This window comes from Odontesthes bonariensis, chromosome 6, assembly GCF_027942865.1.
Source record: "Odontesthes bonariensis isolate fOdoBon6 chromosome 6, fOdoBon6.hap1, whole genome shotgun sequence".
Taxonomy (NCBI): Eukaryota; Metazoa; Chordata; class Actinopteri; order Atheriniformes; family Atherinopsidae; genus Odontesthes; species Odontesthes bonariensis.
Genome location: NC_134511.1, coordinates 10,056,292 through 10,079,514, shown reverse-complemented (window position 1 = coordinate 10,079,514; position 23,223 = coordinate 10,056,292). Strand labels below are relative to the sequence as shown.

Sequence of the window (23,223 nt, the reverse complement as noted above, 5' to 3'; positions counted from 1 at the left end):
GCAGAATATGAAACGCTTGGTGTTGGCTCTTCAACGCAAGCGAACACATAGCTACAACTACAGCTAGCATACAGTACCTAGCTAAGTGCCGTAAACACAAACGACTCTTCTCGCGCATCACGACACTTCAGAAGCGGGTCGCTCCTGCCGAAGTTACATATGGGATTTTCAGCATACAGACCCCTGTTGGGAGCGAGACAGGCTTCATTCGCATACCATTGACTTGTTTAGCTAGCCTGGCTGACGCGTCCACAATCTCGATGAGATGGTGGTCTGGGAACTAGGTGTGCATTTTCTCGTATTTGAGGCGTGGTTTACGAATGCCTAGAGCCGTTTATTGGGCGCTACGAATGTCTATCAAATGACGTCAGGTTCTTCCCATACTGCTTTGCGCGCGATTCATAGCCAATTGTATCACTTATACTAGATGACGACAGAAATTCGACGAGGAAGAAGAAAAAAAAGTAAAATAAAAGTAAACTTGCACTCTAAGCTACTTAAATTGACAACAAAGTAGGCCTATATGCTATATTCTACATGAATTTTTATGTTGTAGAGTTGTGAATTTATTTTAATAATGGAGAAATTGAGCAGCCTTGCTTTGTTGTCTACAGTAGTAGATCAACCCTCATCTTACTTTGAAGCTCCCAGCTCCCAGAAGTGACGTCAACGAAGCTTTAGCTGCAGAGAAGCTATCAGGCTTGTGTTGATAATAATAAACTCCTGGACTATGTACAAACTTCCAAATGCATCGTTTTGTGAGTACAGACCATATTTGTGCTACTGTAGAAGTTTGGTGTTATGGCATGTGATTTTAGTGTGGTAATTTTGGAGATACTGCCAGGGTCCGTCAGCGCTTGTACTAAGCTATTCGGGATAACTCAGTAACTCCGCTGATGTTCAGCCAATATCGGAAAAACTTCGGGTGGGCTACTTGGCTGGATGTCACGGTTCAAATGACCCTAGGGTGAATCTACTCCGAAACACTTTCTAAGGCTGCATCGAACGGTAACGTTGTGTCCGCTGTCATGTTGGATTAACACTCTACAAGCTTCGGTGTAGCGCATAGACGTCGTCATCGTCTTGCTGCTGCTGCCCCCCCCCGTTCTGTGATTGGTTCCCAAACTCTGGCAAAAATAAGGGCGGTGGTTTCCAGGCTGACTTTGCAGTGAGAATGAAATCGAGCGCAAAGCAGCATGGGAATTCCCAGGCTATTGTTTAGCCTTTGTTAAACTCCTGAAGGCTATAATTTTAGGTGAAAATGCTACCTAGTGCCCCTTTAATGTCATTAAATAATAATGCCTACATCTTTATCAGAAACATGCTAAAAATAAAGCTCCACATGAAACGTTGCCACAGCAACAGCTGTACATGCCAATGAGAGTGAGCAGAGGGTCGGAAGTACGTACATCAGCAAGTGCTAAATGGCATTTTGTTTTAGATCAGGTGACATATTTTAGGGAAATCACTTTATTCTGTTCTGCGGAGCATATATTAATAATTAATAATTATTATTTAGTTCCCCATTTGTTTGAAAGTTCCTCACAGAATGACCTATGCTTAAACCAATAGATATTTTGACCAAAGCCTGTATCATACATATTAATGAGACCTTAGAAAATGGTGTCTAATTGTTAAAAAGGGCACATCATGTCACCTTTAAATTAATTACAACACAGTATAATATGTCATGTGTAGTTAATCTGCTATAATAGTTACCAGATTTTAAGACCTTTTTGCTCTCTTGTTTTTTTTTTTTTTTTTTATCACAACGAGATACATTCAACCTCAGAACTAAAAGAGATTGTACCTTTTTTTCCTTTTACACATGCATTCATGTGTCGATTTTGCTGGATCAACAAACACTCAGAGGTAAGCAGTTATTTTCTGCTCTGATTTAGTTCAGCTCTTTATTGTTTTCCATGGTGATTGACCGGAGATATTGACAATAATCCAAAAACAAACATCCTCTCTCTGACCAATAGTTTGAATTATACCAGAAATGGTGAATGCTGCAGTTTGCTGAGATTTGTACAACTGCCACATTGATTCCTTTTGGAGCCCTGCTGAAATCAGAACGTGCATGTATATTACAAACCAAAGAGCATCCCAGTATGCCTTCCATAACAGCAAAGCTTTCATCCTCCTCTCTCTTCTTATCTTCACCATCGCTGCATTCAGAGACAGTTTCTTTCCCCACTAGGCTTCCTATGGATAGAAAAAAGTCAAAGTCTTTTTGGATCTTGATATGCTGCAAGTGATGCATCCATAATATACTGAGCACAAGGGAAATTGACACATGAGTGACAATACACTCGTACGGTGGCTTCTGCACTTTAGAAATGACAGAAGACGGTGTGTTTCACTCTCTCGGTCCCTGTGGGGATGCTTTGTAACTGAGCCGAGTTCAAGGCAGCATCAAAACATTTTACCTGCGAAGCTCACGCAGCCTCCTCCTGCCTGCAGTCTCTCAGTACAAATTTATACCGTTTCTAGATGGTAACGTCTGAGATTTTCAGCATTTCAATGGAAACTGAAATAAACAGAAAACTGAATGAAAGAGGGGGAAAAAAGTACTCCAACAGCATTGGCATGACGATGTCAGAAGTGGTTCATTTGCTTGTTCTGAATTCTCATTTGGTCACACACTCATAGATACAGATGCCATTGCTCAAGGGCACCTCGGCCATGACAAGGAGGTGGACTGACACCCCTCCAACTGTCAGTTCCACCAATCAAAATGAGGAACCGTTTATGAATTTGCGGGTCATCCTTGCACAGGGGCCATGCTAATCTTCTCTGTATGGTTCCAATTTTAGTATATATGCTACCAGAGTAACACACACACAGAAACAAGGCATTAAAAACACTTCATAGGAGCTCGTATGTTATTTTAGAACATTATGGTTCACAAAGTGTTTTTTTTTTCTGTAGGTCTCTCCATTCTTTATCATTTAGCTTTTTTATTAGGACTCTGTTTTTGTACAGAATTTTCTGTAGCCAAGAAACCAAAATTAATTTTCCTTTTACATTTGTGTGAGGGGGGATTCTTTTGGAGCTCAAAGGCAAATCTGGAAGGTGGACAGGAGTTCAGAGAACTGGAGCCACTCATTGTACTTCATTACTAAGCTCCCCACTGACTTTTATTCCTGTGCAAATTTCCAACCTTTGAAATCTCCCTTTTATTTTTCCTAAGTAGTACATTTGGATTGTCTAATTGTTTATTACAACTAAACCTCTGTCTTTAAATTCAAGCTCCCTCCTTGTGGTTGGAAATCAGTTCAATGTAACAATTCCCCTACCAGACGGCTTCAGTTTGCTTTGATGCCTTCAAGGACATTAAGACGTGATTGGCTTCATGGCCTCCTGTAGATTCTGCTAGTCAAAGGCAGAATGACTTCAATGCTATCTGGGGGAAAACATCTTTCAGTCACCTCTCTGTAGTCCTCTCTCCAGTCATGGTTAGGTTTAGACCATTTCAGAGCCGTGCAGGAAGCAAGAGGTCATTAAGCTTCTCTGTCTGTGTGTGACATGTTTCAAAACTGAATGATTCGTACAGGCAGAAATAAACAGTGCAAGTGATCAGAATTCACTCCGCTGAGAGTGAAAAAACAATTAGAAGTTGATGGGAAAGGCGGAACAGAAGGCCTGGTCGAGTCTTCCATAAATAGCACATTTATTTCATGAGACACCAGTGGAACAAAAAAAGCTATCCTCGCTGCTCTAGGGTAGATGATCGAGGTGGGGATCTTTCTTTCCCCGGGCCTTCAGTGAATCTGCTTCAACAAATAGGCTCTGAATTAACAACAGTCACAAGCACTTTCAATCTCTTTTCAGAAAATAGCATGAAGCATTTCTTTAAATGGGAGTGTGCATGGTTGTTTGTCTGGTTTGTCTCTGTGTTGGTCCCGTGATGGACCGGCAACCCACCTAGGGTGTGCCCGCTTCTCACCCGTTAGCAGCTGGGGTGGGCTTCAGCCCACACACACATTTCCACACACAAAGCCTCCAGAGAGACTCTGTTTAAGATGACTTTAAGAGAGGCAGAGCTAATGCAAGGCTTCTTCTTCTGTGAAATCGGAAGTATTCGTTTACATAGGTAGAAACTGGTGGTTTAAGCAGAGTAATGAGCATCAAATTGTGAACCTGAATAAGCTCAAGGTGGCTGTGGTTATGCTTCTACAGAAAATTGATTTCTCGAATCAGAATGTTATCAAGAACATTTAATTAAGTCCATTATGAGACTAAAGTGACTAAAGGGCCTGTGCTTCATTTCGTTACAAAAAATAAAAAGTACCGTTTTTATTACTTCAGTTACTTCAAAATGAGATTTTGTCCAAAATAATTTTGTGCAATTTTCAATCTCCTATAGAACTAGAGCTGAAATGATATTCAGGCTGTTCAGGCCTGTTTCTTACATGCGTCCTTGGTGACCAAGTAAACAACAGGAAGTACACATGTGAACACATACGGGGTGAATTCATTTTTTTGCATAAAGATTCCGTCACTCAGGCCACATTCAGACCTGTCTCTGCACTCATCCATCCTGATCCACCCACCAGGATAGTTTCTTAGCCTCAGTTTATGCACTGTCCAAACCTGAAAGCTAGAAGGAAATCCCATTCTCGTTCTTTATGTTCTGCAGAGACAGTAAACAAAGCAGCTGGTGGTGCAGCTCCAGAGCTCTGGATCTGTCTGGTTAGTCCTGGAAGTCTCCTTTCAACAGACTTAGATCAAAGCAAGCGTGTTAACTACTGGCTAGTGCTCAAGCGAGGTGTCAGACAAAAGCTAACAGCTCTGCATCTTCTTTGAAACCACTGTGTCAAGAATGTATGTGAAATGTTTAATAGCCTTGACTGTACCAGCTTTGGTCACCTTACCATAAAATGCTTTGCATCCATCAAATCGTGATCATTTTAGGTTCACAGCGGTATGTCGTATGTGCTTATACAGAGCAGCTGTGTGCACAGCAAAGTCGTAGAGAACAGCTGACGGTCCACTGGTAAACCGTGGAAATTTCAGCAGTTTAAAGCTTCAGCACGCCCGCGCTGATGTGCATTGCAACATTACAGATTCTTTACTTCATGAGCTTTCTCACGTATTGCATCTGGTGCAGAACTGAGCATGTTGAACAAATTCTGAGGAAACCTCAGTTAGAGCACCGAGCATAATTTTTAGGTAGGTGATGGAGTGAAGAAAACCCTTCTTACTTATTATGATTATTACTTTCTCATTAAACATGTTGGAAAGTGTGTCGGGCGGCAGCTCTAATGCCTTTGGGGGCATGAGGCGGTGAAAATGACAAAGGAATAATGGAATCAGAAAATTACCTTGGCCTCTTAAATGGAAACATCTAACTCGGTTTCAGAAAAGTGGGTTTGATGTGTGTCCAGGGCCTTTGAGTTGAACAACGACACAAAGGACTCATCCCACACATCATACTTGCCGAGTTTGTGCTTGGCCAGTTTAATATCCAGCCCTTAGATTTTCCTCGTCTGCAGTTAAAACGCTGACAGTTGGTACCGCTTAATGCCATCAAAGGCCATGGAGATGAGGGCGGGATAGCTCTGCTCTGAACTGGAACGGGAACATAGAAATCCACTGCACATATGAACAGCTCATTCAGTTAGATTTTATAAAACCCTAGTGGCTCAGACCTAATGTCAAGGTTTGTTTTTTGAGAGTTTTTGAGTTGGTAGTCATTTCAGACACATATTTATGTGCTATCAAGTACGAAAAGTATTCCTTTGTCTTCATGATCCCTTTAAGTGAGTAATGTATGTTATGTTATGTAGGCGCATGCAATGGAGTAAATGTAGCTTGTTGATACCCACCTTTACGCCATCTAGTTTGACATAAACTAAACGAGTGAAATGAGTCAAATAATTCAGAAATTCTCAGTGAAATCGCACATCTGTTCATGTCATTTATATTCACAGAGAGATGTCACTCATTTGTTCACTCATTACTCGTGTTGAGGATGATTTATAAGCGACTGACAGCTGAAGCTATTTCATTAGGAAACATTTCTTGTGGATTGACTTGCAACAGCATGGCTCTGGCTCACATTAGGGACAGAATTGAGATTGATTTTGTGTGTCTCTGTCATTATCTCAAGTTTGTTTTTACTTTAAAATCAGCTGGTCCTCACAGGCTTCATTTCCTCTCATTTTCCCCTCATTGTCTTCCCATCGACTGGTTTGATTTCTCCATAAAAAAGTGCATTTCTTCATGAATGCCATCTTATATTTAATTTGCAAAGCCCACGGTCTCTTGGTTGGATGGCAGATGATTTTAGGTTTGAACTGAGACTGCAGCCTTTCAAAAAAGTTGCATGGTCTTTACAATGTTGAAGCGACAAATCAATGTTTACCATTTACACTGTGGCAATTTGATGAAAAAGCACTCATCATTCATCAACAGCAAATGGAATGGGCTCTCAGAGGTGCTACTCTGAAACCTTTCAGATACGAGTGTACTTCAAACAAGCCGTCTCTTGCAAGAATCGTGCACTGGAGAAGGCATGTCCATCAAAGTCATCTTGTTCTTCCATCTTTTTTTTCTCCCCACAACTTCTTATTGTGGTGATTTGGGGTTATGTGATCTCAGGGTGCCATTGTGGTGAGAGTTTCTTGAACATACTATTTCCTGGATTCAAATATTTGTTCATGATTATTAATGATTAGTTACTGGAGACGGATCATCAGAGGAAAGCAAAGCATCCAGAATAAGCCCATGCAGGCACAGAGAGGACACCCAAACCGCTTTAGGAGTCACATTTTTTGTTTTCTTTTTTGGATCATTGTGTTTTTGTTAAGGACCCTCTGATTTACTTCATAGTGTTTTTTGTACAGACGATGCGATGTTTGCCTCCAGAATTTCCTGGTATTCAATTAAATCCGCTTATTCCACGTCCGATAGAGCAACACAAGCCCAAAGTGCAATCCATCCATCCGCGTTCCTAGAAGTTGGTTTCTTCATGTCTCCAAACATGACTTTGTTTTTTTCGGTTTTAATGTCTGCAGTCAACATGACTTGCTTCCAAAATGCATCAGGTTTGTTTTGATGTTTATTATTGCAGCCAAAGGGAGATTTTAATTTGCCTCTCTAGCATCACCTTGGGCAGTTTGCTGGGGATGTTTTTTAGGCCTTTAAACTTTATCTTGCAATATACCTCTCCTGTTAAATGGGACTTTTTAAATTACTTACTTAAAATTCTTTGCCAACTTTTTTTTTTCATTTACCCTCCCCTGCTTTATGGGCATTAATTATTTAGATTTTCACAGTGTTAGACGGAGGAGTCCATTGCAGCTAACTGTTTGGATCACCAGAGCTTTGAGATTTGCATCACCTACCCTTAATTAATGACCACTGCGTAGAAGGCCTTGTGCACACAAACATTGCTTTGCATTTGCGCCTCATGTTCCCATGCACACTCAGATTTTGGGAGCTGACAACAAAATAATTTTCTCTGACTCTGTAAGGCTTATGTGTGGACTGGAAAACTGGGGTTACTGACTCGCACCTTCAGACTATGCACCGCTATCTCCTTGGTTTAATGTCACAAATATCCACCGCTGTTCCATTTCTTTCCCAGGAAAAACCAGACGTTTTGCTTGTTTGTACATAAATGCACAGTTAAAAGGCCACCATATTCAGGAACAGAGGTGTCCGAAGTGTAGGAAGTACACCATTACACCAAACAACATGGAGCCTGATGCCAATGGCAGCAACATCAGACTTTGAGTTGGTTGAACAACTTGAACATGGTGGTTTGTTGCTGATGAACAGCAAGAAAATGATCATCATCTGAGAGTTGATGCCACTGCAGTCTCAATACAAAACAACCTAAACCTGTTGTGAGAGAATTAGTTCAGATGTTTAGTTTATTCGAGAGGGAATAAAGACGTTTTTATTATTAAGGGATCAGCATCTCTGGCCAACACATCATTAACATTGTTCTCTCTTCTAATGAATTGTTTTTATGAATAATAGCACGATTAAGTATTTTTAAATTTTTCTTTTGTACATTTTGTCCGACCTTCTGCCTTTACAGAGCAGCAATCAGACAGTTGTTTTACTTGCTTGATTGAAGTTATTAATGTAAGTATTAGGACTGATCCCATGGTGCTCTCTGCCGCAGCTTTTGTTTGTTAGTAATGATGAGCTGAGGTTTTAGATGAGCTAATCTGGGTGCTCATGAGCTTGGAGAATTTGCTAATCTAAATCATGGCAGCTGGATTAAAACAGGGAACTGTTTGGAGATTCCCCCAAGCTGCACTGTAAATACAGTTGGGACTTGGGTAAACAGGAAGCCGTTACGCACACGAGTCAATCGCTTGTCTGGGTGGAGTATGCCCAAAAAGTGGCACCATTCCAGGTTTTTTTTCGGTTGTCTTTTAATATTTTGTCCGTTTGGATGTGGGAGGGTAAGTAATATTCAGTTAAGTTCTTCAGTTCTGATTTTATGAAAAGTTCAGATCGTGTTCCACATTTACATCGGTGCTAATGTTTTTTACAGACAAAGCTAATCTGAAAAATAAAGAACACCCTCTTTGAATTAAAAACCTTTTACACATCGGGACATAATAGAAAACTTTGATCCTCACCACGTCTTAAAGATAGATAAATACAACCTCAGACAAACAACGTTATTTATTTTGTAAAAAAAACTGAGCCCAAATGGAGAAGCTGTGTATGAAAAGTCCACCCTTACTCCTTCCATAGGATTTAAGAGGGTAAGTAGCGGCCAGGTGTGAACGCCTCTTTAAAGACAGAAGTTTTTTAGTCTGGAGCATTCAGGTGTGTGTTAAAGGATAAGACCGTTTTTTTTGACATTGGGCCCTTGATTTCACATTATAACATGATGTTCTACTCACCCCTGCTTGTTGTTGAACATTTGGAGCTGTTCCGAAGATATTCGAGAGGCGTCTGGCTGCTCTCTTGAGATATTCGGCCATGAAACGGTGTCCTATGGGCAAGCTTATACAGGCACAAACTATGCTGTTTATAATTTATTAATTACTCTACACTAGCACTGATAACGTGGAGGTGCGTCGCTTACTTAAAAAAATCCGGGTTACTGTAATTTTGAATTTTTGTCGTAAAGTGGGTGTTATGACGTCCTCGTCGTGCTACTACCACAGACAGCCCACAGACCTGCTGCCTATTTATTCATTCGGCTAAAATTCAAAATTAGTAACCCGGATTTTTTTAAGTAAGCGACGCACCTCCACGTTATCAGTGCTAGTGTACAGTAATTAATAAATTATAAACAGCATAGTTTGTGCCTGTATAAGCTTGCCCATAGGAAACCGTTTCATGGCCGAATATCTCAAGTGAGCAGCCAGACGCCTCTCAAATATCTTCGGAACAGCTCCAAATGACCAACAACAAGCAGGGGTGAGTAGAACATCATGTTATAATGTGAAATCAAGGGCCCAATGTCAAAAAACCGGTCTTATCCTTTAACACAATGCCAAGGAGGAAAGACATCAGCAATGATCTTAGAGAAGCAATTTGTTGCTGCCCTTCATTCTGGGAAGACTGATAAGGCCGTTTCTAAACAATCCTTACCAATTATTCTACTGTAGAAAAGATTATTCACAAATGAAAAACATTCAAAACAGCTGTCCATCTTCCCTGGAGTGGAGGGTCCAGTTGCCATGGTAACGGTTGAGAGTCTTTAACGTTATTAAGGTCATTCAACCTTAATGGACATGGCTGTGTCATCAGCATAGTTGTTGGATGGAATATGGACCCCAGTGGCAGCATGTAGATCTCTGCTTCAGTATACACTGTGGTCAGAGGCTACTGTTTCAGACAAGTTCCCTGAGATTTAAAGATTTGAACCTGCTTACATCACACCAAGAAGACCAAATCAAGTGAGGGATTATTCCAAATGTGGCACAGCTGGGGCTCTTGAGTGGTGCCAGGCGCAGCGTTCATAATGTTTAAGTTGACTTTGTAGTCAAAGCAACTGACGTAACATCTTGCAAACAGCAGGATATGTTAGGAAAGTAATGATGATCACAATAAATAATTCTGAAGCTGACAATCGGCACAACTGTTCCTTCTCCCAGAGCCAAGTCTCCCGCTGTGCCTCCCCCTCCTGCTTCTTGCTGATCATCTCATGCACCATCACTGTCATGATACACATGATACACGCAGCACGTACACAAATGGAAAAACACTCAGATCTGCCCTACTTTAAGTTAGTTTTACTTGCCCTGGTATTCATACATCTGCCTGTGAAACCGTGGGAAGTGACAGACAAAATCAATAGGAACATCGTTTTACGGGTTTACGACACACAATATTCCCGGTAACTGGGGCATTGTAATGAACTATCGTCAGTTGCTGAGATGTTTTTGGGATATTTTTGATTTAGCCACATTTCCTTTGTTGTGTTGAACCAACACAGGAAGTCAACCAAAAAAAAGCTTTGGTTGTTTTGAGCCATAAGATTAAGAATTAAATGTGAAAACAAGATTTTTTGTTGCCCTACTTTTGAACTTAACCTTTATTTCACAGTTATTTACGGAGTCATTCCCACAAACGTTATTAATTTCTTGTCCTTCACAGTCCTCAGCTGGCACTGTGAAATGATGAATTGTTTGTGAATATGCTTGATAAACTGAGAGCACTTTGTAGTTTTAATGACACATAAATCACTGAAGTTTATATGTGAAGCCTTCACTAAATCCCCTCCTGCTTGCACAGCCTGTGCTGCATGATGTCACGTACCCAGAATTAGAGAGAAATATTGGCAGTTAATGTAAACTTGCCAGCAATAACTACTAGCAATAGAATTATTGTATAAACGACACTTTGAAGCCCACCTAAATGTAAGTAAATGCACACAAAACTTTCTAAAAGCACACAAAACTGTTCAAATTGGTGAAAATTGACACATTTGGACAGTTTTTATTAAAGACAATGTCAGTTGGAGTGGATTTTTCTTATCTATTATAACAACTTCCATCCCTTTTTTCTCAGGTTACGCTCCAGTCACGGGAATGTGCCACCCAGTCCGAAGTTGCACCCTTAACCACGAAGACGGCTTCTCTTCTGCCTTTGTCGTGGCTCACGAAACTGGACATGTGTAGGTGTTATTTCCTTCCCTCTTTGTGTTTGAAGCTCCTAAACATGCGGATTCCTCTCATCAAGGTGACACCACGTTGCACTGCAAGGAAGATTGTCCTTTCTCATAATATCACAGCTTTCTGCAGGCTGTCGTTCCTGTGACCCATATGTTAGATGACACCAGGGACCTTTAAACAGATCGGTCTCAAGCTCAATGACATGTTGGCAGTTTCATGGTCCGTTTCCACGGTTTTGTCCACAGCCACAGTGACTCAGACGCTGTTTATTATCATGCCCCCTTTTCCTGTTTTCTGTTTTTAAATCGACCTCCCATTAGCGGTCTTGGGATCCTGTTTTTCAGGGTCTTGATCATTTTAAGTTGGTTCAGGTAACGAGTGAATCAGAAACCCATCAAAATAACGCTGTTGTTTTTCAAATTCATCATTAAGAGATGGGTCTGAGTTAGGCTGTTGTGCCAGTTTGAGTTATTATCACTGTCAGAGCTCAATTACAGCATTTCACTTGTGCGAACGTGTCATAACAGAATGTGTACTAACAGCATAGCTAAAAATAGCCTTATGGTTAATACACAGAGATATGTTTCTGTTAAACTTTAAAATGGGGAGCTGTAACAAAGTGGAGACTCAACATTTCAGTCAAATCATCTCACTCTTTAGCTAAGACAAAAAAAACCTCCCGGATTAAATCTGAATCCGGCCGCAGAGCCACTTTGTCCCGGGCACTTCTCCATAGGAATTCCTTCTCTTGGACGCCACTCTGGGAATCGTGAATTATGAGGTCTGATGGCCTTGTAAAGGATCCTTCATTTTTCAAGTTTTCACAGACCTGCGCAGTGTGTTGGATATCCAGCTCCACAACTGTGTGCTTCATTGCCTCTTCATTATGGCAGGCAGCATGAATCTTTAAGTACTTTGTCTTCTACCTAGATACTTGGAGCACAACCTTAGCATCTACAGACACCCAGTGCATCCTCACATTATTGTAGCATTTTTCAAACTGTATTTCGACGGATGAGACAGTACTTTCCAGGCGGGTCCCAAAAAGGCTCAGTGAATGGAGGTGAACAATTCTATTACATTTTTTTTCCATAGAAAGAATAACTTGAATGTTTGCGTTTTAGCAGAAGAGCTCAGGAGAATGAGTTCTTGGACAACTTGACTGTTTTTCCCAAAATTAAGACAGCCAAATTTTCTATTTAGTGAAGCCCTGATAACTCAAACAGCCTTATGTGGTTAGTTTGGCTCAATCGCTGAGTGTGGGATTAAATAACATAACCATGATCTTAAAAACATCCAGAATTTTAGCGAAAGTAAGTAAAAAGGTGGAGTGAGATTATCTAAAAGAAGGGAAACTAAACATTTCAGACCTCGAAGCAAACTCTGTTTTAGCCGAAAAGAAAAAGTTGAGTTCATGAGCTGTTGAATCTCATTCGTAAGCAGCTGGTGAACTCTGCTTCTCACTTTGACACCAGCTCATACCACAGTTAGCCCCGACTTCCTCAAGGGTATTTATTCGGCCAAAAATGTGGCCCCAGGCCCCGCGGGAGCCCCTATCAAGCCGCAAAAGTGACAATAGAGACTCCATTGCATGCTCTCGCTCGCCTGCTTTTGGCCCAGCATTAGAAAGGCCGCTGCTGTGAACGGAATGCTTTTAAAACTTTAAAAAGTATCACAAAAAGGCACAGAGTGACTGTCACTCTCAGAGCAGCAGGTAGATTATATTTTGGTTCTTGTTGCTTGGCAACCTGATCACAATTTAGCTTGTGTCCCAATTAGCTGGAAGTTAATGCTCGGTGAAGTCCCCAAAATGTTGATTGATTATTCACATCATCAGGTTTTTCTTTTTTTTTTTTCTGCAAACTAAATAAGAAAACCTTATTAAATCCACTTACCATGCAGTGACAAATGGACACATATTTGCGGCCTGACTCACAGTGTTTACACTCTGCACTCTGGATATTCCAGCAATAAGTGTACAAAATCTCATTTTCGCTCCTCATTTGAAGCCAAATTTGAAAAATGAATGATGTGCAAGAACAGCCACTGAAGACAGAAAGTTTCAGGTGTGAGTAAACCACATGAATCAAAAAAATGTTGTTTTCTCCCTGCTTCTCCTGGGGGCCAACGACTTAAATGCAACAACAACAACAACAACTAAATATACCAGCAGATTAAAGTAAAAAAAGTGAGTCAGTTTTTAGCCTTTGTTATGAATTTGTAAATCATAAATATTTAACATTTGTGAAACATTATGAACTTAAACTTGTTCCATTAACCCATTACAGGTTCATTTCATGCAACATATGCTTTTGTACCAAGTTGTAATAGTTTGTACCGCATCAACAGTTTGAAGATGCAGTAAAAACACTCTGATAAACAAGTCAATCACTTGGAAAAAAAGTTGGTTTATTCTCTGAAATGCCTTCTAATTTATGCTTCTAGTTTCTTCAGGTGTTGAAAAATAAAATCTTTTAGTGTGCAGTTTGAAGTTTTCCTGAAAACCCTGAAAATAAAAAGGTTTTTGGAGGTTATTTCAAACGAAGCCTTGGGTCAGAGGCAGGGGTAAACGAAGACAATGAAATGCTAGGCTGTTTCTTCTGTCCTTAAAAAGGAAGTATCTCCCCGTTTTGATTTGAGGGTTTAATTCCAAACCTTTGAATCCCGCTCATTTGGACAAACGAACTCCAGATGGAAAACGATTGGAACTGCAAACGGAACATTTTTTTGTCTTCCAGCTGTCCACATCTACTGGTGCTGGAACAGAGAGAGTCCAGTTGAACAGAGAAAAGAGTCGAGGCTTTAAAGGATAAGGGATTGTAATGTGAGAGGAGACGGTTCTGATCAACATTAGCAGCATCACGAGGCAGGGCGGGATCTGTCGGGAATGAGACAAAATGGTTTCAAATGGCACATTTCAGCACATGTACGGAGTCTTTACTTGTTGCTGTTAGTGCTCGAACTTGTCAAAAATGAGATATCGTGTGGAGGCAGGCAGGAGGGTGTAGAGAAAAAAGGGATCTTTCAGCAGCTTGTTGACAGAGTCAATCAGCTAAAACAGCGAGGCTCTTTCCTTCCAAAGATGTCTCAGAGCGTGCCATCAAATCCCCAAACTTCATGGTTGTTGCGCTGCTGCTGACCCCGCGGGTACACATGAGCACACGGCTTCTTAAGGGATCAATAGATAGAAGAAGCAAAGAGCTGACTGTTCACATGTTCAGCTTTCTGGTGAAGAGTTCTTCCCCAAGGGGGGAGAAATCTGTGCTAATTATTTGAATTACATGGATTCAAAGATTAAATGTTATCAATGAGAAAAAAAAAGAAGCTTTTCACAAATTCTGAAGGAGCTGCTGAGTTGAAGAAGAGCCAAGCAAGGGAGGGGATGAGGCTGCATGAGGTCGACACAGCAGGATCATTTGAATCGTTTGGGGTGAAGAGTTACAGAACAAATGTGTTTGCCTCAGTCAGTGAAAAGATTTCAGTGGGAAGCATTCGTGCTTCGAGCAACGCTTACAGCATGTAAAGCTGCTTCGCTGTCAGGGAACAATATTCCAGCACACAGTTAGTGTAACATGTACCTTCTTTACTTTATTGACGTAGAATACTGAATTGCTGGAGGACACCCTTAACATTTGAACAACGATTCCATTTCAGAGTTATTTGTATCAGCTCGTGTGCAACAACCTTTACGTGCCTGTAAATGTCATCCAGACTTTTTTTTTTGGTTTTTGGGATCTGTTTTACCATCTGCGTTGCTACTTCCACCTGTAGCTCACATTCCTGGATGTATTTTTACTTTTTTTTCTCCAATTAGGTGAAACAGCGGTCACTGAGCATAAGGCACCTGAGGCGTCAGAATCACCCAGCAAGTGAGAAGTATGGGCGTTAGTTCAGATTGCTTGAAATAGACCCTGCTTGTTGAAGCCATTACATTAAAGTTGCAATCTTAAGTGGTGGTACACGTCATCCCTATGGCTGCACCATCACCTTGATTCTTAATGCAACTCCCACACACCGATGCCCTCAGCAAGAGCGCGGAATCCAGGAAGAGTCATGCACACTGATTAATTAGCCAGATGCCGTATTTAGGATGCTTTATTTCATGGGATTTCTCCAAAACGCTGCAATGATGGCTCATTAGTACCTCAGCTTCGTGGCGTCGAGCTGATAAGGAGAATTAAGCAAGTTGAGTTATTAATCAGCATGAAGCACCCCTTATTTTTAAGGTAATCATATATCACATTACTTATGAGACTATTGGTGAAAGAAAAGGACATTTTTCATTGCACTACATAACTAGACTAGGCAGTTTGAATGTGTTTCTCATCAAAGACTGCATGAGGGTTCAAAGTGTCACTCTCTTTTTTTAACATAAACAGTGCATTCTGTTAAGGTTGAGATAAAGAAAAAAAGCAGTCTTTGAGATCATTGATGGTTATGCAAGTGCAGCTGTTGCTCAGGCTGCTGATGCAAGATTTGTGAATCCTGCACGATCCAACAGGGAGCAGAGCAGGCTCGGGTTTGTTAGTGCATGTGTGTGTAAGTGGCCCTTTATGACCCTCATGCATTTCCTTACGCACCGCTTGGTCTACTGCTTTTTCAAGTTTAGTGACTCACATTCGGTGTGTGTGCACACTATCCTCCCTCAGGCTTCCCGGCCCCGGCCAGTACAGTTGCTGGAAGCAGCAGCCGGTTCTCACCGGTTTCCCTGATAAGAGTCCCTGAAAATCTGGGGACTCAGATTAAAGTTCTTACGGTGTCTTAAGGCCACCCAGACGTTGTTGGACCTTTGAACTATGCTGGAGGAGTGATTATCTCGTGCCAGGTCCTCGTGAATGTGGACGCTTCTGATTGCTGTGCTGATGATTAACCACCGGCAAACAAAAATAAGAGTTTCATTTTTCTACCCAAAGGTACAGTTCTCAAAAAAAGCAGCCAGTAAGATACAGAAAAATGCCCTTTATGTAAATACTGTGGACCTTTGATTTCAAAGGTTGATTTCAAATGATTACTGACAACTTAAAGGTGATAGAGAAAGGTTGAATGGGGCATTAATCCTTGTTCTGTGATGTGATATGTAGCCCAAAAAAAATTGGTTGGGTCTGTAATGGCTCAGAAGCTCCCTAAAAGGCTCTCTGAAACAGCTGTTACTATGCTGGGTTTAGAATGCGTCGTTTGCCCTTATTGGCGTCGTTTCAGAGCTTATCTGGCAACCTCATTATGAAATGCAGGTAGGTGTTGGCGCTATTCGGTTGCCGATGCTTGATTGGCTGCCCTTGCTCTCACTGAAAACAGAGCTATAGAGTAATACACTGACTGAAAAGAAAGCTCATTCTCTTTAGATATAATAATAAAAAATGCAGCCGATCACCTTCTCAGCGGAGCGCACAGCTCGCTGCAGTCTGTCTGTCCCTGTCGGAACTGACCCTGTACTGAGCAAAATTCCGACTGAAGCCTGCTCGGAATCATGCAAGGTTTGTGAAACTGTTCTCCTTGAAATGCGCAGCGCAAAGGAAAAGTCGGCGGTTGTATGTACTGGGGATGCTGTTAAAAATAAATAAAAGCCATTGATCGCGAACATTGCTTTCCGGGGGAAGAATATGTAACGATCGTAGTCCGCTTTCACAGCCTTGGAAGGCTCACCTGTTCCTGTTTCTCGCCGAAGGGGCGTGTCTGAAACAGGGTGGCTGTGGACTTGGGTGTGGGGGGGCGATTGCTGAAAAAGTGACATCACTTTTTCACAAAAATGGATTGGCACTTTTTCTGGGGGATATTCAAAAAAGGGGAGTACTTGAAACAGAGGTTCTGACACTTGCTGGCAGTTGGTGTGTACTCCCCACAGCGGGGAGACTCAGGACTAACACCAAAAACGTGAAAAAGATGATTTTGTTTCTCTATCCCCTTTAAGCTGCCAACTAAAGATTTGAAGTCCGTTTTCCGGATGCACACATGTGTTGAAGGTTGTAGACAACTGGCCCAGATCTGAGGCAAAGTGGTGGTTGGAACTGCAGTCTTCAATCGGACTTAACATTTAGGGTGTTTGATATTCTGGAGCAGTCAGCAGGGGTGGAGCATAAGAGAGACATAAACAGAGAAAATAAAATGACATAAGAATTAAAAACACGAGAGAAACACTTGTTAAGTCGGGTCACCTTTATTTATATAGCTCATCTAAAAGCATCCGAGCTTGAGCAAAGTTCTTCAGCAAATAAAAGAAAAAGCTTGAAGACCTTTTGGTTTCTTTTTTGCCTGGTTCTTGCATGTTAAGGAGCAGTTGGTGGCTGCACTGCTGGTCTTTAGGTCGGGTATGCGTATGTAAGAGCTCCATCCTACGGCTCAGTTTTAGAATCAGGCCTCTGGGGAAAAGTCGTGCAACACAGGTGTAAGATGGTCACTCCTTTGGTTTCCTGACAGTTGTGGAGAGTGAAACAGTCCGATCTCGCTGAAAATCTTGTAGTCTGAAGCTAGCTCAAAGGTTAAGGATGGTTTATTTAAAAACTTCAAGGTATTGACAACTTGATGGGCCGAACTCTTGGTGGATGCACAGTGTTGGAGGGATTCGTTCTGTCACCCTGCAGCAAGAAGGCTCACGGTTTGAATCTCGTCTGTGATCTTTCTGTATTTAGTTTTTATGTCCTCTGTGGATTTTCTCCAAGCACTCTGGTGTTCTCCCATAGTCCAAGACATGCATGTTAGATTGTGTGGTGACTATAAAGTTGATTGCAGTTACTGTATTTTGCCTGTTTACAATGATTAAATATATCTGTACTAGAACATAAAGGCACATTTGTGTTGCTCGATGTTGATAATTGTTCTTACAATGTCACAGACGAGACTGAGCGAAGGATGTACCAGTTTTCATGCAGTGCTCACACCCCACTCCAACTAGAACAACAGAAGACATATTTTTAATGATACTTAGTAATATGTGCCTGCGGGGCACAAAGAAAACCTGAATATGGCCCAGCCCTTTACCAGAAGGAAGCCACCTTTCTTTCAGTGTGATGCATGCGTGCGTTTCTGTGAACTCCAAGTTTTTAAGCAAAAAAAATCATCACCACTGTAATAAACTGTAGAGAATGCTTGAATTGAGGTCATGACTCCTTGCAGATGCAGTGAAGTAATTTTTCTCCTCAGGGTCAGAGGATACTTTATTTGGATTTTTGGTTAATTATAAATTTAAATGTCAGTTAGCCGATGAAAAGGTTGTGTTGGAGGGACTGATTTCCTTGGGGCTGTTTTCATATCTAATCCGTCTGTCAGTTTGCATTAACTCTAATGTTTTTGCCCACTTTGTCTGAGCTGTGGTTGTAAAGTATTTCAGATATGTCACTGTAAATAGTAGTATTGGTAACAGAAATGCTTCTCTGTCCTGTGGGAGCAGGTTGGGCATGGAGCACGACGGCCAGGGCAACCGCTGCGGGGATGAAACGGCGATGGGGAGCGTGATGGCTCCTCTGGTGCAGGCCGCCTTCCATCGATACCACTGGTCCATGTGCAGCGGACAGGAGCTGAAGAGATACATCCAGTGAGTTCATGTTGGCCCCTGGCATTTTTTTGGATAGCTTTTAATATTCATCTTATATGTGTTCATTTTGACAAGCACACGTTATTTTATTTTTTTTATTATAGGCTGTATTTACTTGAACACACACTGAATACAGAAGTTCCATTTAGAGGTAAAAGTTCAATTTAAAAAAAAAAATCAATAGATATCAAATATTTTGGGGGAAAAAGTAGATTACATCCTCTCAAGCTAGCCCAATATGGCATGAATTAATCAGTTTGTTTGTTTGTTTAGAGAGAGAGAGGAAATAAAGTATTTTACCCTACTTTTCCTTGTAATTACATCAATCATCAAATTTGCTCCTTTCACAAGCAACAAGATGCTGCAGTGGTATAAGCAGGTCATGATTTTCTGTTTGTACTCATATAGTACATTTGACAGAAAACAAGCAGTTGATTCAAAATCCATAAATTTAAATAATTGAAGATTAATTTAAAATCATTTTAAGCCTTTCATATACAGACATTTAATCCAAAAACGTTAGGTGGACGTGTGAGCATGCACAGGCGAGTCTGTATGAAGAATTGTTTGTATTTTAGTGTGACTGGATACGTCGTCGTCGTCTCCCCCCCTTTGTCAGTCATGATCATTTATTGGGCCTTGGTGTAGTGGCTGTACCCAGGAAATGCTCCAGTTCTTAGGTTTTGAGGGAAAAGGGATAGTTTGTGTCACACTGTATATATAGCATATAGACTTGACTGCTGTACAACTACATCCAGAAAGTAAAGTAGGCAAGTAGGGACGCTCTGCCATTCTGGTTGCGCGGTCAAAGTGGAGCATACAAGTTCATGTAAGTGCACGGTTTGACTACTTATGTATTCCGTTGCTCAGTGATCTCAGAACATTAACATAGAGCTTCTCCTGGGGCTTCAGTTGCTGCTCCGACACACCTGATTCAGTTGATCAGCTCGTAGTAAATGCTGCAGCTGCCCGAAACAACTTTGGTTGTTTCACCCCCAGGTCAGACCCTCTTCATTTCATTCTATTATATTTATATATATATATTTAATATTTATATTAATGTCTGCAATGCTTACTTTTTCCTCCCTGTTTTGACTCGTTCCTTGCCACAGGAGGGTTGATGTTCCTCCCCTTGGTAGAAATAAACTTTCAGGCATTCTGCGCAGTTATCTGACCCAGTTTTGACGTGATATACCTGAAGTTTTGAACAACTCCTTCATGGATTTTAGTTGATCCTGAGCAACATGGTAGTTGTTTGAAAACAAAACCGATGGTAGAAGACTTTTCCTTACGATGGAATAATTTATTTGATCCCTCTCCAGACTCACTCATCCACTGACCTAATTGTTTTTTCAGGTCCAGCTCCAGCTTCTGACCACTAAGTTTACATTTTTCACAGATATGCCCTTTTTTGACTAGATGTATGCAGTCTCAGTCAGAGTTTAATTTTACCTTTTTAATAATAAACCCCCCCGGAATGTTTCTTTATTCTCTTTGAGAACGTTAGGCTGTGTTAAAGCAAATCTAGTTATCAAACCTATGGGCAAATTATCCAGCTGGTTACTACTTTTACAGATGATTTATAAAATAGTAGATTTTCATTTTAATTATTGAGTGAGTGTAGGGGTGAAGGAGGCTAATTACAAAATGGTGTATATCTGTCATTTCGATTCTAGATATGAGACAACACTTGAATTAAAAAAAAAAAAGCACTTAATGACTAAACGGCCATTCTTTAGAGAGTATTATGTGGGTATCCGTGCTTTTTTGAGGCCACGTGGTTGAAAGTGGCAGAAACTGTTCCAGCTTTAAAATGTCATATCTTGCATATTCCTTGGACAAATGGGAAATAACAATAAGTAAACTGAGATAAGTATTTAAATGTCAACATGGATCTGTTTTGCACAAATAGAAATGAGAAACGCTCGAACCTCTCTGAGTGAATGGTGTTCATGCATACGGACAGAGGGACCAGGGCTGTGTGAGCCTCGGCCCTATGCATTTATGCCCTGTGCTTAGTTCGCAGGAATTGATTTATTTCAGTCTTTTTATCATGGGAGAGAGAAAAAGTCAATCACTGACAGAAAGTTTAGTGAAGCATGGACACCAACTATTGACAGTGCATCCTAGGAGAGGACAGCGGCAGCGTGCAGTCAATCATTACACACTATACTGCTATTTTAAAGCATCCGATAACTGTTCGATCACTTGTAAAAAAAAAAAGTACAGCTGGTTTTATGAACGCATATTGCTCTTGCTAAACTTCTCCGATGGTTTTGCGTGGCACTGCTAACGTCCACATTTATGAAAGCACAGCATGTTTGAGCAAAGAAGCTACGAGGAGTACCATGACAACCAGGATGTTTTCATTTACTTAATGTTTCCAGCAGTGGATGATGCGTTTGCAGCATCCCAGTTAACAGGTCAGAAAACCAGGGTTTACTTAGCCACCAGGATAGCAACAGAAGGTAGTAACTCTGCTTTATGCCATATTGGTGTACACACACACCTTGGCGGTGTGTTCACCTGGTGCTCGCTTTGTGAAGATAAAACAGCGTATTGATGTTCTTATCAGAGCCTCTCTTACGTTTTGCTCTGTTTTGTCGGAGAAGGAGGAATTAATAAGCCTGTTTGAAAGTCTGAATCATGTGTTTGTTTTGGTCTGAGCTGCTGCTGTTCAAGCCCGACAGTATTTATCTAAACTTCTACCTCACCCCTATAAAACAATAACCTTCAATCAGTCTCTGGCCAGTATTTGGGAATTTTTCAGCAACACGAAGTTCTCGTTGAAAGATTTGACATCTCATCTCGTGTCTTCCCAGCACATATGATTGTCTCCTGGACGACCCCTTCAAACATGACTGGCCACAACTTCCTGAACTTCCTGGCATCAACTACTCCATGGATGAGCAGTGTCGCTTTGACTTCGGCGTCGGCTATAAGATCTGCACTTCGGTGAGTACAGCCCACAAGCTTCCATTCAGTCGGTGCTCTGCTGAGCTTTTTTTGCCGACAGATTTATTGGAGATTTTGATAGCAGCCTCCAAGGGAACTGACTTTTAGATATGAACAGACACATAGAAAAGAATTATGACCCAACATCAAGCATTTCAGACAGAAATCAGCCTATTTTACTGCAGTCCCACATGACACCCAACACAAGATGTTCATTAGAGTGTTGACATAAAAGATTTAAGCTATTATACTGTAAAAAGGCAGGGGGAAAGAGTTGAATCTGTTTCTTCAGGCCACAGAGTTTAAAAATCCAGAAACTGCAGCTGTTGATGATAAATTCATTTTTCCATCTATCACTCTGGAGTTTCCTACTTGTCTAAAAACTCATTTTTTCAGAGCTTGTTATTTTCTCCTCCTCTGACTAAGATGCATTTGTTTGCATCATTTTGCTTCCATCAGATCGGTTGAGGGTTAGGGTAGATGTTGATTACAGCAAGTGTAATATCATCTGTGGCACCGAGTTATCACCGAGCCGTTATTACATCACTAAAGGTTTTGATCGGGGAAAGTAAGTATTTTTGCTGGGAATATTCAGAGCTCACCCAGACCTGGTGATGGAAATACACAATACTTTACTTTATAGTTCTCACCAAATGTCTCATTTTTTTGTCCAAAGCTGTTAATTTTGACCTTGATGCTTTGCTGCTTTTACCTATTAAGTCAGGGGATGTTTACTTTGTGTCCTCTCAGCAAGATCGGTTATTTCAGAGCCATGTGGATGTTGAAGGACATGCTCAAGACTTGTAGGGTATATAAATAAGAGCTCCCCTTGGTGAGAAAGCTTTCACTTTGACGTTGCCATTGCTTTGAGCGCATTTCATATTGACAGCACCCTCCTGGTTATGAAGCTCCATTAGGGAAGGCGGTTTTGCTTGACTCATTATCCACTATCTTGTTCTGTTTTTTCTGTTATATTTCTATGAGATTTGAAAAACTGACTGTGAAAACTGTACAGGACCATATATAGATTTAAAAGTTAAAAGCCAAACATTCTCCCTCTGCAGTTGATCACGGCCAAAGGATCATTTGTCAAGTGACCCCAAACATGACTCAGAGTTGCTGCTTTATATTTGGATAACCATCACAGTTGTTGCAAAGTTTGCCACCAGTCAGTAACGTCACAAGTATAATTTATTTATTTATTTACATTTATATTTATATTTATATTTATATTTATATTTATATTTATATTATTTAAAACGGGGACAATGCACAAAAGCATTAATCGTGAGAGAAGAGATGCCTTGTGCCAGGTGGTAGCAACATTTGCTAATTTCCACCTGTAGTCCCTGGGCATGTAAGGTAAAAAAAGATTAAGATTGTAAAAATAGGACAGATAAAAGAAATATGCAGACCATAATATTTTAAAAATAGACAAAATACACTGGTAAAAAAAGAAAAAAGAGAAAGGAAAACAGGAAACAAGGGCGCCAAAATCATGAAGTGTACAATAGGGATCAACAGCACATACTCTCTCTTACTACATGAGATCTGACACTATATGTCGTATATATATATATATATCGTCTGCAGGCTTCTAAATTTCACACACTGTGGTTCGCTTAATCAAAATATTGA

General features: G+C 40.8%; 1 protein-coding gene and 1 non-coding gene across 2 annotated transcripts in view; one reads left to right on the top strand and one right to left on the bottom strand.

Moving 5' to 3' along the window:
- The window catches only part of adamts3 (ADAM metallopeptidase with thrombospondin type 1 motif, 3), a 173,292-nt gene that overhangs the window by 92,910 nt on the left and 57,159 nt on the right, over positions 1-23,223 (top strand). Inside the window, exons 8-10 of the mRNA XM_075467289.1 lie at positions 10,999-11,104; positions 18,487-18,630; positions 21,453-21,585. Of these exons, the coding sequence (XP_075323404.1) occupies positions 10,999-11,104; positions 18,487-18,630; positions 21,453-21,585 (383 nt within the window). The remainder of the gene's footprint in view (positions 1-10,998; positions 11,105-18,486; positions 18,631-21,452; positions 21,586-23,223) is intronic.
- On the bottom strand, positions 2,737-2,842 carry LOC142383061 (U6 spliceosomal RNA). The gene has a single exon (XR_012769991.1). It is a non-coding gene; the product is annotated as a U6 spliceosomal RNA (small nuclear RNA).